Source organism: Narcine bancroftii, chromosome 8 (assembly GCF_036971445.1).
Source record: "Narcine bancroftii isolate sNarBan1 chromosome 8, sNarBan1.hap1, whole genome shotgun sequence".
Taxonomy (NCBI): domain Eukaryota; kingdom Metazoa; phylum Chordata; class Chondrichthyes; order Torpediniformes; family Narcinidae; genus Narcine; species Narcine bancroftii.
Window position 1 is genome coordinate 157,235,630 of NC_091476.1, and position 14,913 is coordinate 157,250,542.

A 14,913-nucleotide genomic window follows, 5' to 3' on the forward strand; every position below is an offset into this window, starting at 1 on the left:
CAGCTGCATGGGGGGATTATGGGTAAGGAAGATGGCCATTCCTCCCGCATTGAGCCAGCCACTGTCTGCTTCTCTCCCATCGAGTGCTGGATGCTGAGAGTCACCTTTCCACGAAGAGGGCGGGAAAACAGTAATATGGGAAATTAATGTTAATTATGTGCAATATCATCTACTGAAAAAATGCTTGTTTTCAGAATTCTGGATAAAAGGTTAGGCACCTGTATATGGTAGCCAGGAAGGAGCTTAAGAAAGGACTTAGGAGAGCTTGAAGGGGACATGAGAAGGACTTGCTATGTAGGATTAAGAAGAATCCCAAGGCATTCTATGTGTCTATGAAGAACAAAATGATGACAAGAATGAAGGTGGGGCTGCTAAAGGATAAAGGAGGCAACATGTACCCGGAGGTGGTTGGAGAGATCCTAAATGAATACTTTGCTTCAGATTTCACAAGAGAAAAGGACCTTGCTCAGGGTGAGGCAGAATAGAACAGGCTTTTGTGCTGGACAATGTGGAAATTAAGAGCAAGTGTGGATCTTCTTAAAAACATTAAGATTGACAAATCCACGAGGCCAGACACAGTGTACCCTAGGTTGCTGTGGGAAGTGAGGGAAGAGATAGCTGGGACAGTAGCTATGATCTTTGAGTCCTCTTTAGCCACAGAGGAGGTTCCAGAGTATTGGAGAATGGCAAATATAGTCCATTTTGTTTACAAAATGTAATAGGGAGAATCCTGGGAATTCTAGACGGATGAGTCTTACGTCGGTGGTGTGCAAACTGATGGAGAGGATTCTTAAGGATAGAATCTATGTCTACTCCAGGATAGTCAGCATGGGCTTGTGAAGGGAAGGTCGTGCCTCTCGAGTCTAATTGAGTTTTTTGAGAAGGTAACAAAAGAAATTGATGAAGGTAAAGTAGCAGAAGTGGTCTACATGGATTTTAGTAAGGCATTTGACATGGTCCCCAATGAGAGATTCGTTCAGAAAGTCTTGAGCCATGGGATCCATGGAACGGTGACTGTGCGGATATAAAAAAATTGGCTTGCAGGTAGAAAGCAGAGAGTAGTAGTGGAAGGGAAGTATTCTGCCTGTAGGTCAGTGACTAGTGGAGTAGCGTAGGGATCTTTGCTGGGACTCCTGCTCTTCGTAATTTTTATAAATGACCTGAATGAAGAGGCCGATGAATGGATCAGTAAGTTTGTGGATGATTCGAAGGTTGGAGGAGTTGTGGATGGAGCTGAAGTTTGTCAAAGGTTACAAAAGGATATAGGCAGGATGCAGAGTTGGGTTGAAAAGTGGCAGATGGAGTTTAATCTGGATAAGTGTGAGGTGATGCATTTGGAAGAATGAACCAGAAGGTTTACAGGATTAATTGTTACTTAAGAGTGTGGATGAACAGAGGGACCTTGGAGTTCAAATCCATACATCCCTCAAGGTCGCTGCATAAGTTGATAGGATTGTTAAGAAGGCCTATGTGAAGCAGGGCTTCAATAATAGGGGGATTGAGTTCAAGAGTAGAGAGGTCATGTTGCAACTCTACAAATCTCTGATTAGACCACAATTAGAATATTGTGTTCAGTTCTGGTCACCTCATTATAGGAAGGATGTGGAAGTTATGGAGAAGGTGCAGAGGAAATTTACCAGGATGTTACCTAGATTGGAAAATAAGAGCATAGAAGGATGAGAGGAGATTTAATAGAGGTCTACAAGATTATGAGAGACAAAGATAGGGTGGACAGCCAGCATCTGTTTCCCAGGGCAAGAGTAACAAACACCAGAGGACATGAGTACAAAGTGAAGGGAGGAAAGTTTAGGAGAGACATCAAAGGTAAGTTGTTTGTTTTGTTTTGGGTTTTTTTATATACAGAGAGTTGTGGGTTCCTGGATTGCCCTACCAGGGATGGTGGTGGAGGCGGAAACATTAGGAGCATTTAGGAGACATCTATACGGGCACATAGATGGAGGGAAAAAAAAACATAGGACTACAGGGTAGGGAGGGTTTCGTACTTTTCTTTTCAGCACAACATCAAGGGCCAAAGGGCCTGTACTGTACTATATAGTGCTCTATGTACCAGGAGGCTCTTTGAGGCTTGAAGCATGACTTCAGCATCAGGACTGTTGAGAAGGACGTAATGAAAGTGTGAACAGTTTTCTTGGTGGACTAAAATGAATGTTGAGAGGCATACAGCTTTATGCTATGCCTCTTCAATGCCAATGACAAATGTTTAGTGGCATTTGGACCAATATAGTCAGCTAACTAGGTTAAACAAAGATAGAAAAGACTGCAAATGCTGGAATCTGGAACAAAAATAAATTGCTGCAGGAACTCAGCAGGTCAAGTTGTACCTGGGGAGGCGAAGGGACAGTTGATATTTGAGATCGACCCCTGCATCAGGACTGAGAAAGTGGAGTGAAGATAGTCAGCATAGAAAGGTGAGAAGAGGGGGTGAGGTGGGCAGGGAGGTAATAAGTGAAATCTGGTAAAGTAGTAGATGATGGGTAGATAGACCCATGTGGGAGAGAAAGGGGGATTGGAGACAAAGGCTATAGAGTGATAGATGGAAACAGATAATGAAAAAATAGGCAGATGTACCATTTGGGTGAGGAAGATGAGCGGTCAGTGAAAGAAACTATAAACTTTATTTTTTATGACTTTAGTACAACTTTTGCAGAGAAACCACCTAAACAATTTTGGCATTACAAATATCAACTGATCCAATTTTATTTTAAAATATAGCAAGGATATAAATATCCAGTTCCCTGAACCATTATTAGTAACAGATAAGATCCAATTGCTGTTGTCAAAATTCCTAACAACTAAATTACCGGTTTCTGTAATACTGATTCACAATGAGCAATATAAAATAGTCTAAAAGTTTACCATCCAGTGGTCCCATGTCTGAAACCACAGAAAAATATACAGTCGAATCCTCATAATCCAACATCTATGAGGATCACAGCTGCCAAATTTCCAGTTGTCTGAGACACCGTGTTCCAATGCCTAACTAATACCCCTGCACTTAGAATACACAGTTTAAAAGACAATAGACAGAGTAAAATGTAATCTGAAAAAAAAAGTATTGTTCAATTTAATTGTTCACTTTTATCAGGTAATTCCTGTAATTTACAAAATTTAAATTTGAACCCTGGTCACTGGCGCTGCAACAGTGTTACACTCGCCACTACACTAACCATGCTGCCATAATAATTAACATACCCTCCCCCGAGTTTACAGATAAACCCTTCCTAATATGAATAAAGATAAAGATTCTTATTTGGCAGGGATGCGGAGACATTTTTGGAGAATCGCCCCAGCAGTGAACGGCATTAACCAGGTCTTCATCCAGGACGCTGCCATTTTATTCAAGCACTACTTTATTCAAACAGCTACTGCAGCTGGGGTAAGACCAGAGCGCTCCTCTAGCTGAATGTTTGCTCCCATCTTCACCAAAGGGTCATGTGTTGCTTCAGAGAACATTTACTTTTACAATTTTAAAAGTTTATTTAAAATTTTATTGATCTTATTTATTTTAAATTATATGTACGTATTTATTTACTTTCTTGAATTTTTTTGCCAGTTGTTTGGGTTCCTGGTTGATTGAATTATGGATAATGGGGATTTTTCTGTACATAAAAAGTAGGGAATGAGAAAAGAATTATTATTTCTCCTTCTTGCTTGCATTGAAAATTGCATTTTAAACAATTAACTGAAAAATATTTGGGGGACACTATTTTCTCTACTGATTCAATAAAACCAAGTCAATTTACACAGAGTATGCTTGATTTTGCTACCTGCAGGAATGAAACTTATCTTCATGACAGATTAACCAAAATAATCACAAGCCTAAGAATTTTATGAATAAAGACTTTCCATGAGCGTTGGATTCAAAGATTAGACCTTTACACCCTCCTATAACATGGCAAAATTTGATTTTCAGAAGGGATGATTCAAAATTACATTTCAGGAATTTACAGACTTTATTTCAAACTTTTCCAACGTATTGTTATTATTCCACACAGTACAGGTTACCTTGATTCTGATGACCTTCCTTCATGTGGTTAGAAACACGTTGAAGATATAGACGTTTCTTCTGTTCTCTCTCTGTATTAAATCTGGAGAAAAAAAATGGACTGGTTAATATTCCTGGGGAAAAATACTGTTATCTATCTTTCAATTAAATTTTTTAATTTTAAAATTAAATTTAAATATACAGCATGGAAATAGGTCATTTCTTCCATAAGTCCGTGCTGCCCATTTTATATCCAATTAACCTACACCCCCGGTACGTTTCGAATGGTGGGAGGAAACAGAAAAAACCTATTCAAATATGGGAAGAATGTACCAACTCCTTACAGACAGTGCAGGATTCGAACCCCGGTCCCAATTGCTGGCGCCGTAAAGGCATTGTGCTAACTGCAACCCCAAACGTGCTGCCCCAAAGTTGAGCCTTTTATTATTTTCTAGATTGGAAATATATCAAGAACAAGGACCAGTCAGAAATGCAAAAGAAATTGTGTAACTTACTGCAAACCATAAGCCTCCACAGAGACCCAGTAAAGGCTCCAGATTGGCATAATGCAATGCTTCCATCTGGAGGCTGCAGAGTGTACTGGAAGTGTCAGGTTAAACAGGATGCTCATCAACATGTGGAAAATACATAATGGCTTATTTGTCTTTTGTTGGCACAACTCTGGCCCTTAGGTTGAAAAATAGCACACACTCCAAAGGTGATCAAAAGCTTTGAAGCAAGCCGAGCTCTCTTATACCTGCACCAATGAAGCAATTAAATATCCCTGAGAACTCATAAACACTTGTGAAGCCAAATGTTCCAAATACTGTGGTGCCATGAAATGAGGGGACTATGTATAAAAAGTGCTGTACTGTAATCAAACATTCTTGAATAATATCTGTAATGTGCACTTTAATCACGTGAATTATTTGATTACAAATTTAAAACTGGAGAACAGGGGCAAATAATATTTCAAACATTGTGGAGGGCACTGTACATTTATTGGTCTCCAATTTGAAGCAAAAATCATAGACATGAAAAGATATTTAATTCATTGTTTAACCCTAATGTCATTAATGCCTTTTCTTATGATAACACGTTCCACAGAACCACCACCCACTGTAAAAATCTTGTTTGTCAGATCTCCTTTAAATGCATCCCCTCTACGATCTAAAGCCCCTCATAAAACTCTGTAAAGTCACCCCTCAGTCTCCTATGTTCTGATGAGAAGAACCTCAGCCTATCCAATCTCTCCTTATAAGTAAAGCCGCCCCCCCCCCCCCACCCCCCATTCCAGGCAATAGCCTGGAAATTATTTCTGCACTTTTTCTAATCAGATCACATCCTTCCTGGAGAGGGGTGACCAGAACTGCACACAATGCTCCAACTGCAGCCTGACCAATGCCTTGCATGGCTGCAATCTGACACTTACACTCAGTGCCTCGATCCATGAAAACAAGCACGATGAATGGCTTTTTCATGACCCAACATTACCAGTTTTCAGGGAGTTGTGAACTGTACCACAAGGCCCTTTTGTATATCAACACTCCTGAGGTCCCTGCCAATTAACTTCAAAACATATGAACTCTATTAGCATTTGATGTCTCAAAATGCATTATCTCACACTTGTCTGAATTAAACGCCATCTGCGACAGCTCTGCCCAATTTCCCTCCGTATCCTGACTCAACCTTCTTTCTTATCTTAACGCTCCACTTATTAAACAGTCCACCTTTAACAACAGTCCCAGCATGTGTCTCTGTAATACACTTGTTACAGACTTCATTAAAAAAAATCATTTGACCACTACCTCTGCTTATGTTAAATAACCTGCTGCTTATTTGATGAATTCAGTCTATAATAAAAATAGAACCAACAAGTTTTTGTAAATTCATAGGCAAATGTTTACTTTATTTCAGAATGTCTTCTGACTGCTTTCACTGGTTTAGGTTCCTGTGGCCTCTTTTCTTCTGCAGACTCCTCAACAGGTTGCTCATTCTTGCTGGCCTCCTGGAAGACACATAAAAATGTAATGCATGTTTGGCCTTACTCCATTTTACAAGAACAATGGAAAGAAAATACAAAATTGAGAAAAATGAAACAAGAGCACATAGATGATGCAACAATACTGGTAAATGGGTATCAGATCCCATTCAATTAAATATTTTTGAAATTGAATATGGAATACAGTTGGGTGAATTCCATAGTTTTTGGTATCACAGATTAAACCTTTGCTTAAAAAGGTCGAAGAAGATTTAAATAGGTGAATGGTGCTGCCAATGACATTAGTGGGTAGAGTTAATTGTGTTAAGATGAATATATTCCCAAGTCTGCAATATCTTTTTCAAACATTACCTATTAATAACTCAGAAGTTCTTTCAGGAATTAACTCAGAAGAGTGTAGTCTCCATAGAAAAATTTAACATGGAAATATGAATTAGGAGGATTGCCATTTCCCAATTTTAAAAATTATTATCAAGCAGCACAAATGTGATTTCTTGTCTCCTTTTTTGAGGAAGGAAAGAATCCTGCATGGGTTAAAAGAAAATGGGAGAATGTAGCATATTCTCATATAAAAATGGGAAGTGAAATTAATGTCCGGTTGAGAAAGAAGATATGATTAATATTTGAAATAAAATAAATGTTGAAATTGGAACAAGGTGTGGACTCATCACCTAAAATGCCTTTGACTCAAAATAAACTTATTCCTATGAAATTAGGTAATCAATTCTAAGATATCTGGTCTTCAATACAAACGTATTGAAGAATGTTATGGAAGAGGACATTTAAAGTTATTTGATCAATTAAAAAATAAGTATGATAGATTGAAAGGAAATAAAACCAATTACAGGACAGAGATTCCAGAGAGCACTGGAAGTATTTTAACACTTTGGACTTTGGCCATTTTTAACCTTTCATAATACATACTGTACTCCGGAGTGGGTCCATGGGTAAACTGCAGCAAGAACTAGCTGGTGGTGGGGTATAAAACCAGTTCCAGAAAACCAGGAAACGGATTATATGTGCTTGTTGGTAGTCCCTGAAAACTGGGACATGGAGTCCAAAGGGTTAAGACAGATAATAAACTAGATGCTCATTAATATGTGGAATATACAAAAGATATAAACAATCTTAAAAAAGTTTTATTTCCTGGGAGTAAACACTAAATATATTGAAATATGCCTTGAATGGAGCTATCCAGACTGGTTTCATTAATTAAAATGGGAGGAGGGGAAAACGTCAGATTTTCCTGTACGAATAGTATTTTGATAAGCCGCATTCTGTGTTATAATGGGGAAACATGGATGAAAATTCTGGTATCTACACGTGTAATTAAAATGTGCAACCTTCCCCATGTACAATGCAATAAAGAAATGTAAACAGTGAAATACAGAAAGAAAAAAAAATCAATAAAGTGCAAACTTAAGAGTCCTTAAATGAGTCCCTGATTGAGTTTGTTGTTGAGGAGTCTGATGGTGGAGGGGTAGCATCTGTTCCTGAACCTGGTGGGGCGAGTCTTGTGGCACCTAGACCTCTTTCCTAATTATAGCTTCGAGAACAGAGGGTGTGCTGGATGGTGTGGATCTTTGATGACTGCTGCTGCTATCCGACGGCAGCATCCCCGGCAGATGTTCTCGATGAAGGGGAGGGTTTTACCTGTGATGTCCTGGGCTGTCTCCACTACCTTATCCAGAGCTTTACTCTCAGAGGTATTGGTGTCCCTATACCAGACGGTGATGCAGCCAGTCAGCACACTTTCCACCTCACATCTGTAGAAATTTGCCAGGGTTTCCGATGTCATACTAAACCTGTGCAAACCCCTGAGGAAGTAGAGCCACTGATGTGCTTTCTTCATGTGTGTTAGGTCCAGGAAAGATCCTCAGAGACTCCCAAGAATTTAAATTTGCTCACTCTCTCCACCTCTGATCCCTCAATGATCACTGGATCAAACACCTCTAGTTTTCCCTTCCAATCATCTCCTTGGTTATGGTGAGGTTGAATGTGGGATTGTTACTGGTGCACCATTCAGCCAAGTTTTCAATCTTCTCCTGTATACGGACTCCAATATTTTTTAAAAAATGTAGATATACAGCACAGTAACAGGCCCTTTTGACCCACAAGCCGGTGCCACCCAATTACAGCACCACCCCTAGTACATTTTGAATGGTGGGAGGAAACAGGGGTACCCAGAGGAAACCCACACAGATATGGGGAGAATGTACAAACTACTTACAGACACCAAGGGATTCAAATTCCAGTTCCAATTGCTGGCGCTGTAACAGCATTGCACTAACGTCTACGCCAACTGGGCCACCCCCTTGTATACAATCTATTACCCATGGCATTGTCAGCGAATTTGTAGATGGTGTTGTATCGAGCCACACAGTCATAGGTTCATAGTGAGTAGAGCAGGGGGCTAAGAACACAGTCATGTGGTGCTTCAGTTCTGATGGAGATTGTGGGGGCGATGTTCTTACCAATCCTCACTGATTGTGGTCTGGAGTTGAGGAAATCCAGGATCCAATTACACACTGGGGTGTCAAGTCCCAGGTTTATTAATTCCTGAATAAAACTAAAATTGGAGATTTTTAAAACACTATTGATTGAACCCTGATAACCTGATACCCTCCACCCACCCAAAATGACCCATTTTAGGTGTGCCTTTGTTGTGAGTGTGGGTCCCACAGGTTAAGGACCATATCGAAATTGAGGTGCAAAGCACAAGTTTATTCTCAGGGGATGCAGATGGAACAAAAGAATCAAAATGCTAAATTAACCTAAACGCACAATACTCAAGGGGATGGATATACACCGTGAGTGACGAAGGAAAACCGACAAAACTTAGGAAATGACACAAATGCACATACAATTAACAAACAGATCAAGGTGATACTACATGCCCCCACGCTTGACCTGTACGGACACGGCTCTAGCTGGCCTCGGGACTCCCCCCAACCCAGTATGAAAGGTGATATGGGCCACGGGGGATCAAAAAGAGAGACAGAGCAAAGGAAAGCATGATCCTTTATAACACTGCAGCAGGAATTGGGGGGAAATCACTCGGGGGCAGGCTGGGCCCCAATGGCTGCTGTCACCAATGGCCCAAAGCTAAGTGCAGGGGCTCAGCATGAGTCAGCCCAGGTGAACCACCTGGGCCAATTAAGTGAAGGTCAGGGCTAAGTCCAGACGGGCTGTATGGAGTCCAGTACTTGAACATTTGAACATGCCAATTGCGAGGGTCACCTTGATGGCTTGGGGTGAGTACGGCCTTGATTGGCATGTGATGTCCTCCAAATAGGAGCCCAGCAGTCCCAGGATCTCTCCATTACAAACCACCCCTTCAGAAGAGACAGAACTCGCCAATCATAACATACAATAAATAAAACTAATGGGGCAATGCCATGGTCCCTATAATTTGGTAGGCAAAGAACAAAATGATTCTAGAGATGACCACAATGAAGGCAATCCCCCCATGTATGTCAGTTGCCCAGACACTCCCAATAGAGCACAGTGACCACCAGTCTCCCCATGAGGTGATGATGCTGGAGGAACTGGTCCCTTCATTTTTAAATTTTGGTCACTGAGTCCCAAATGTGGTCAGCCAAGTGAGTGATGTTGGTGGATTCATCAGGGATGTAGGTGCAGCACTCCTTACAATGACTGCACAGGTACCACAATTTGCTGCCAGCTGGTAATCCAGGACCAATCAATTCTGCAGTGCGACCATGTGAATCGCCATCAGCTCCACCGCCGTCTGGGTCAAAGCATCTTGCGTGTGGTGCAGTGCCACTGCCATCTCATTGGCCAGCATCTCGAGAAGGCCAGTCATTTGGATCACTTCAGTGGAGAGCTGGATGGTACCATACCTGGGGAAAGCGATCATCCAGGACCCCGTGATGGTCCTTTTGTTGCGGTGGTTGCCAAACGGTGGGTGCTCCCCCAGGTCATTGAGGGTGTGGATGTAGGGGCACCATGAATGTGGCGAAACAACAGCCATACCAGCTGGCCGGGAGCCAGGGGTAGGCGCGGTAGCCGTAGACCCAATGGGTGCTGTTCAAAGTCCAGGGAGCCCCCAGCTTGGCAGCACCACTGGCAGTGGTGAGTGTGGAACCTGGGTACCATCTGTGCAGGCAGTCACTGTCGCGGATTGGAAAGGTGGATGTGTGCCTGTTTGGAAGTCTGCACCAGCACACCTTAGGTTTGTGGAGGAGCTGCGGGATGATGCAAAGGGTCAGGACTCACTTGGAGGTCAAATTGTAGGAAGGGAAATACCAGTTCCTAAAGCACCCAACCCCACCGGGGCTCAATGGAGGACAGTGTTCAATGGGCAGGTCAGGGGAGGGAGGCTGTCGCCAGGCCCATCCCACACAAAAGATTTTTGTTTTAAGATTTTGATAAACTTTTCCAGAGGCACAATTAAGATTTAGTTAAGAATATTTATTTCTTAAAATAGCTTTAATGATTTTAAAAGTTGACTGAAACAGTTAAAAATAATTAAAACATCAATTAACATAGGCAATTTGTGCAGCTAGATTAGTGTAGTCGTTAACGCAATGCCATTACAGCGCTAGCAATTGGGACCCATGTTTGAATCCCACACTGTCTGTAAGGAGTTTGTACTTCTTCCCATGTTTTCCACGGGTGCTCCCGTTTCCTCCCACCATTCAAAATGCACCAGGGTTTGTTGGTTAAATGGGTGTAATCGGGCAGGGAAGAAAGGGCCTGTTACCGTGCTGCGTGTCTAAATTTCAAATTTAAATTTATATTTACATTTTAAAAATACCATGGCATGATGTGGGTCTTGTCATTTAGAGTAAATGTGAGTAGGCTCTTTCCACTTAGATTAGGAGAGATAAATACAAGAGGACATGGCGTTAGGGTAAAAGAGGAAAGGTTTGGGGGAACATTGGGGAACTTCTTCACTCAGAGAGTGGTGGGAGAGTGGAACAAGCTGCCATCTGACGTGGTAAATGCGGGCTCGCTCTTAAGTTTTAAGAATAAATTGGATAGATCCACGGATGGGAGAGGTCTGGAAAGCTATGGAATGTGCACAGGTCAGTTTTCTTTGATGTAGTGTTCTACAGTCAGGTATATTTTCTTTGTTATAATTCCTTGGTTGAGTGATGTCAACTTATTGGGGTTAATGTTGCTTGTAGTACACTGGGAAGGAACTTGATATTTTATATGGTCCCAAGTAAACTGCCCAAATCTGGGCCAACTGAAAAAGTGTTATGTTTAACAGTGCAAAACTCATTTCAATTTGAGTTCAAGATTCTAAGAAAATGTGTGGAAAATACAGTAATAGTTTTAATTGAATCGCAAATGGAGACTTGAGTTACAGACTTGCACATATTATTTCAATTAGTCCAGCTGTACAAAACAAAAATCATGATGTATCTCATGGAACATTCTAATAACAATGTAAAGACATTTTTTTTTTAAAAATGATGGCCTCTTTACCTTTAGGTTATGGACTTCATCTTTCCCAGATCCAGGAATTCTGACATTTTCTTTTACCCTTCCATCATCAGCCTTTTCTTCAGAAACATCTTGTTCCCTCATCAACAGATCGCCTTTCTTGAGCATGTTCGGTGAAGAGCCTGTCATATGTATCTGGGTTCCAGCATCTGCTTCTCTGGTCCTTGCTGTGTGGTCTCCCTCTACAGTTTCTTCAGATGAACTACCTTCTTCAGGCTTTATCACAGAATACTCATCAACTGATAGATAAGCATACTGGTCAACTGATAGATAAGGTTGTTCTGACTTCTCTATTTCAGCAATTTCATTGAGAGAATTCTGATTCAGCTCCTCAGACTTCAGACTTCGATTAGTCTCTTCCTCCACTTTTAATACAGTATCATCTGTTGATAAGACATCACCTAGATAATTTGTTTCTAATTCATCTATAATGAGGTAGTGTTTGGGTAACTGTGATTCATTTGGAGGGGACAAGGAAAGCAAAATATTGTCACTAGATTTATCCTCATGAAGTTCATTACCACCTTTTCCGCTCACATCACCAAGTCTGAGTGAACCAGAATTGTCAATGATGTCATCATCTGATTCCTGGAGAATCTCATCTATTTCCTCAGATGTCAAATTCATTAGATACTCGTCCTCCGCAATTTCATTTTCCTCCAGTTCCAGCAATGAATCATCAAGGTCTTCATTCTCATCCAGTACCAGAGGTGAAGGAGCTTCTCCGGAGTCAGCAGACACAATTGCACCGGGACCTCCTGTCAGGCTATCTGATTGAGCAACAGGTCGATTGCCTGCTGGTGATCCCATGATTTTAGTACATGGTTTCTTACAAGACAATGAATACATCTCTTCAACAATTCTTGGTCTTTGGAAGGGAGCGTGCTCACTGGTAATGGGTGATATTCCTTCCTTGAAATGCTGATCAGATGGTTCTTTTGCTCCAGCAACAGGTGGATTATCATGACCCTCAGCCTTCAGTTCATGGTCGCATTCAAAACCATTTTGAGCTCCATTGATTATTTCTTTCATTTTGGATTTGTTTCGTACCCCTAAAAAAAATATTTTACTGATAAACTTACTGTAGGGTATTGAAACAAAATAGATGATATGTTAGTTGCACTCAAATTTATAGAACACGGTTACCACAGTAAATGTTCCACAGCACTTCAGGCAAGTTCTTCAAACAGAATTTAAATGGATGTTATATGAGTGGAAGAGGGGGGGGGAGCAGAGGAGGGGGAGCGATGGGGGGAGCAGAGGAGGGGGAGCGATGGGGGGAGCAGAGGAGGGGGAGCGATGGGGGGAGCAGAGGAGGGGGAGCGATGGGGGGAGCAGAGGAGGGGGAGCGATGGGGGGAGCAGAGGAGGGGGAGCGATGGGGGGAGCAGAGGAGGGGGAGCGATGGGGGAGCAGAGGAGGGGGAGCGATGGGGGGAGCAGAGGAGGGGGAGCGATGGGGGGAGCAGAGGAGGGGGAGCGATGGGGGAGCAGAGGAGGGGGAGCGATGGGGGGAGCAGAGGAGGGGGAGCGATGGGGGGAGCAGAGGAGGGGGAGCGATGGGGGGAGCAGAGGAGGGGAAGCGATGGGGGGAGCAGAGGAGGGGAAGCGATGGGGGGAGCAGAGGAGGGGAGCAATGAGGGGAGTGGAGGAGGGGGAGCAATGGGGAGCAGAGGAGGGGGAACGATGGGGAGCAGAGGAGGGGGAGCGATGGGGAGCAGAGGAAGGGGAGCGATGGGGAGCAGAGGAAGGGGAGCGAAGGGGAGCAGAGGAAGGGGAGCGATGGGGAGCAGAGGAAGGGGAGCGATGGGGGAGCAGAGGAGGGGGAGTGATGAGGGGAGCAGAGGAGGGGGAAGGATGGGGTGAGCAGAGGATGGGGCTGGAAGGGGCGACAAAGGCAGAGGCTGGGTGGGGCGGTCAGGGAAGGGGGGAGAGAGAGTTGAGGGAGGAGGTGTCGAAAGGGCAGTGTCCACTTTCAGGGAATTATTTATTGGTATTCCCAGATCCATCTGTTCTACTGCACTCTTCAGTGCCCTACCATTTACCATGCTTTTTCAAATTTCTTAGTTTTCCCTTCCAAAGTGAAACACCTCATATTTGTCTGCAGTAAATTCCATCTGCCATTTTTCAAGCTGGTCTACATCCCTCTGCAAGTTTTGAAAGCCTTTCTCCCTGTAATTGGGAGACGATAGAGATAGAAAATAACAAATAGAAGAAAAAAGGGATAATTGAACTACAAGTGTAACTGAACGCTGCAGCTGAGAAGGCAAGACGTGACATGGCTTGGGTGCTGTGTGTGGAGATGTAGAACATGTCATGTTTTTGGATGATGGTGTTACATGCCCAGAGGACCCCAAAACCCAGCAGCAATAGATATTCACCGACAAATGGTTACTTAAACTCACTTCTCTTTCCTCCAAGTTCACTGGTTGTAGACAATTCTTGTACTGTGCACAGAATTAAACATTTATGAAGTTCACCAGGCTTTGGTGCTTGAAAGGTAAATGGTTACCGCTCTGGAAGGTTCTTGTCTGTTTTCAGAGAAAGATTTGTTGTTTGCTAGTCACAAACTGATTCCTTTTAATATGAGCCACGTCAGAGTCTCGCCAAAGAAACTTGCCCCATCAGGGTTTTACAGATAATAACCTCTTTCTTTCAGGTCATCACAGAGTTCCTTTTTGTTTCCCTTATTTCAAGAGAAATATTAGGTACCCAGTCCTCTCCTCTTGTATGGACCACAAGGGCTTTGAACAGGCTGAACTAAGCATTCACAACCCTTCAAAATGGGGTCTTTCCACAAGCTTGTCAGCTTGTCCTGTTCCAGTCCCAGCTGCTGCTGCTGAACTGTAAAAAATGCAGAACTCAATTCTCTATCTCTCTCTCTGTGAGAAAAGCCTGTTTGACACTCGTTGTTTGTAAATCCATATGACCCCCTTAGAACAGCAAGCAACACTCAGACAGACTGCAGCTCTGACAATTTATTTCATCTGTTGCTTTTCAAAACAACAATCCATTAGTGAGGTCCCTTGGGCACTCACCAAAGCTTTTGCAAAGGCCTTCAGAGCTGACCTGTGTTGCTTGAGCAGAGTTCCAGTATTTTAAATGAGAACTGCTTTGAAGTGTTTGAATGTGTAAAAAAAAACCTGCCACACTTTATCTCCAAAAATCATATCTACCTACAATATAAACACAACATAATCTGTCACAACTGAGTGACATACCACCAGCCATCTGTCTCACTGCAGGTGTCAGACTTGCACATTACACTGTGCTGCAGGGAGAACTGTGACTTACTGAAGCTTTATTGGTCAGTGGGTGAAATCCCCTAGATTCACCCCATTATTGTACAATGTTAATAAACTGCAGCTGGAATCTCTTTTGAAAACTTGCAAAATTTTTTACTCGGATGCGCATTTTCTAGGTTTCTCAAAA

General features: G+C 42.5%; 2 protein-coding genes across 12 annotated transcripts in view; one reads left to right on the forward strand and one right to left on the reverse strand.

Annotated features, from left to right (window-relative positions):
• The window catches only part of fndc5a (fibronectin type III domain containing 5a), a 95,486-nt gene extending 92,114 nt beyond the window's left edge, over positions 1-3,372 (forward strand). Inside the window, exon 7 of the mRNA XM_069895596.1 lies at positions 3,279-3,372. The gene's annotated coding sequence lies outside the window, so the exon portion shown is untranslated. The remainder of the gene's footprint in view (positions 1-3,278) is intronic.
• Positions 1-14,913, reverse strand: part of LOC138741453 (S100P-binding protein-like) — a 70,311-nt gene that overhangs the window by 11,487 nt on the left and 43,911 nt on the right. For all 11 annotated transcript variants that reach the window (XM_069895589.1, XM_069895587.1, XM_069895588.1 and 8 more), the window contains 3 exons: positions 11,466-12,535; positions 5,914-6,014; positions 4,027-4,109 (listed from right to left, as the gene is read on the reverse strand). In XM_069895589.1, the coding sequence (XP_069751690.1) occupies positions 4,027-4,109; positions 5,914-6,014; positions 11,466-12,515 (1,234 nt within the window). In that variant the 5' untranslated portion in view covers positions 12,516-12,535. The remainder of the gene's footprint in view (positions 1-4,026; positions 4,110-5,913; positions 6,015-11,465; positions 12,536-14,913) is intronic.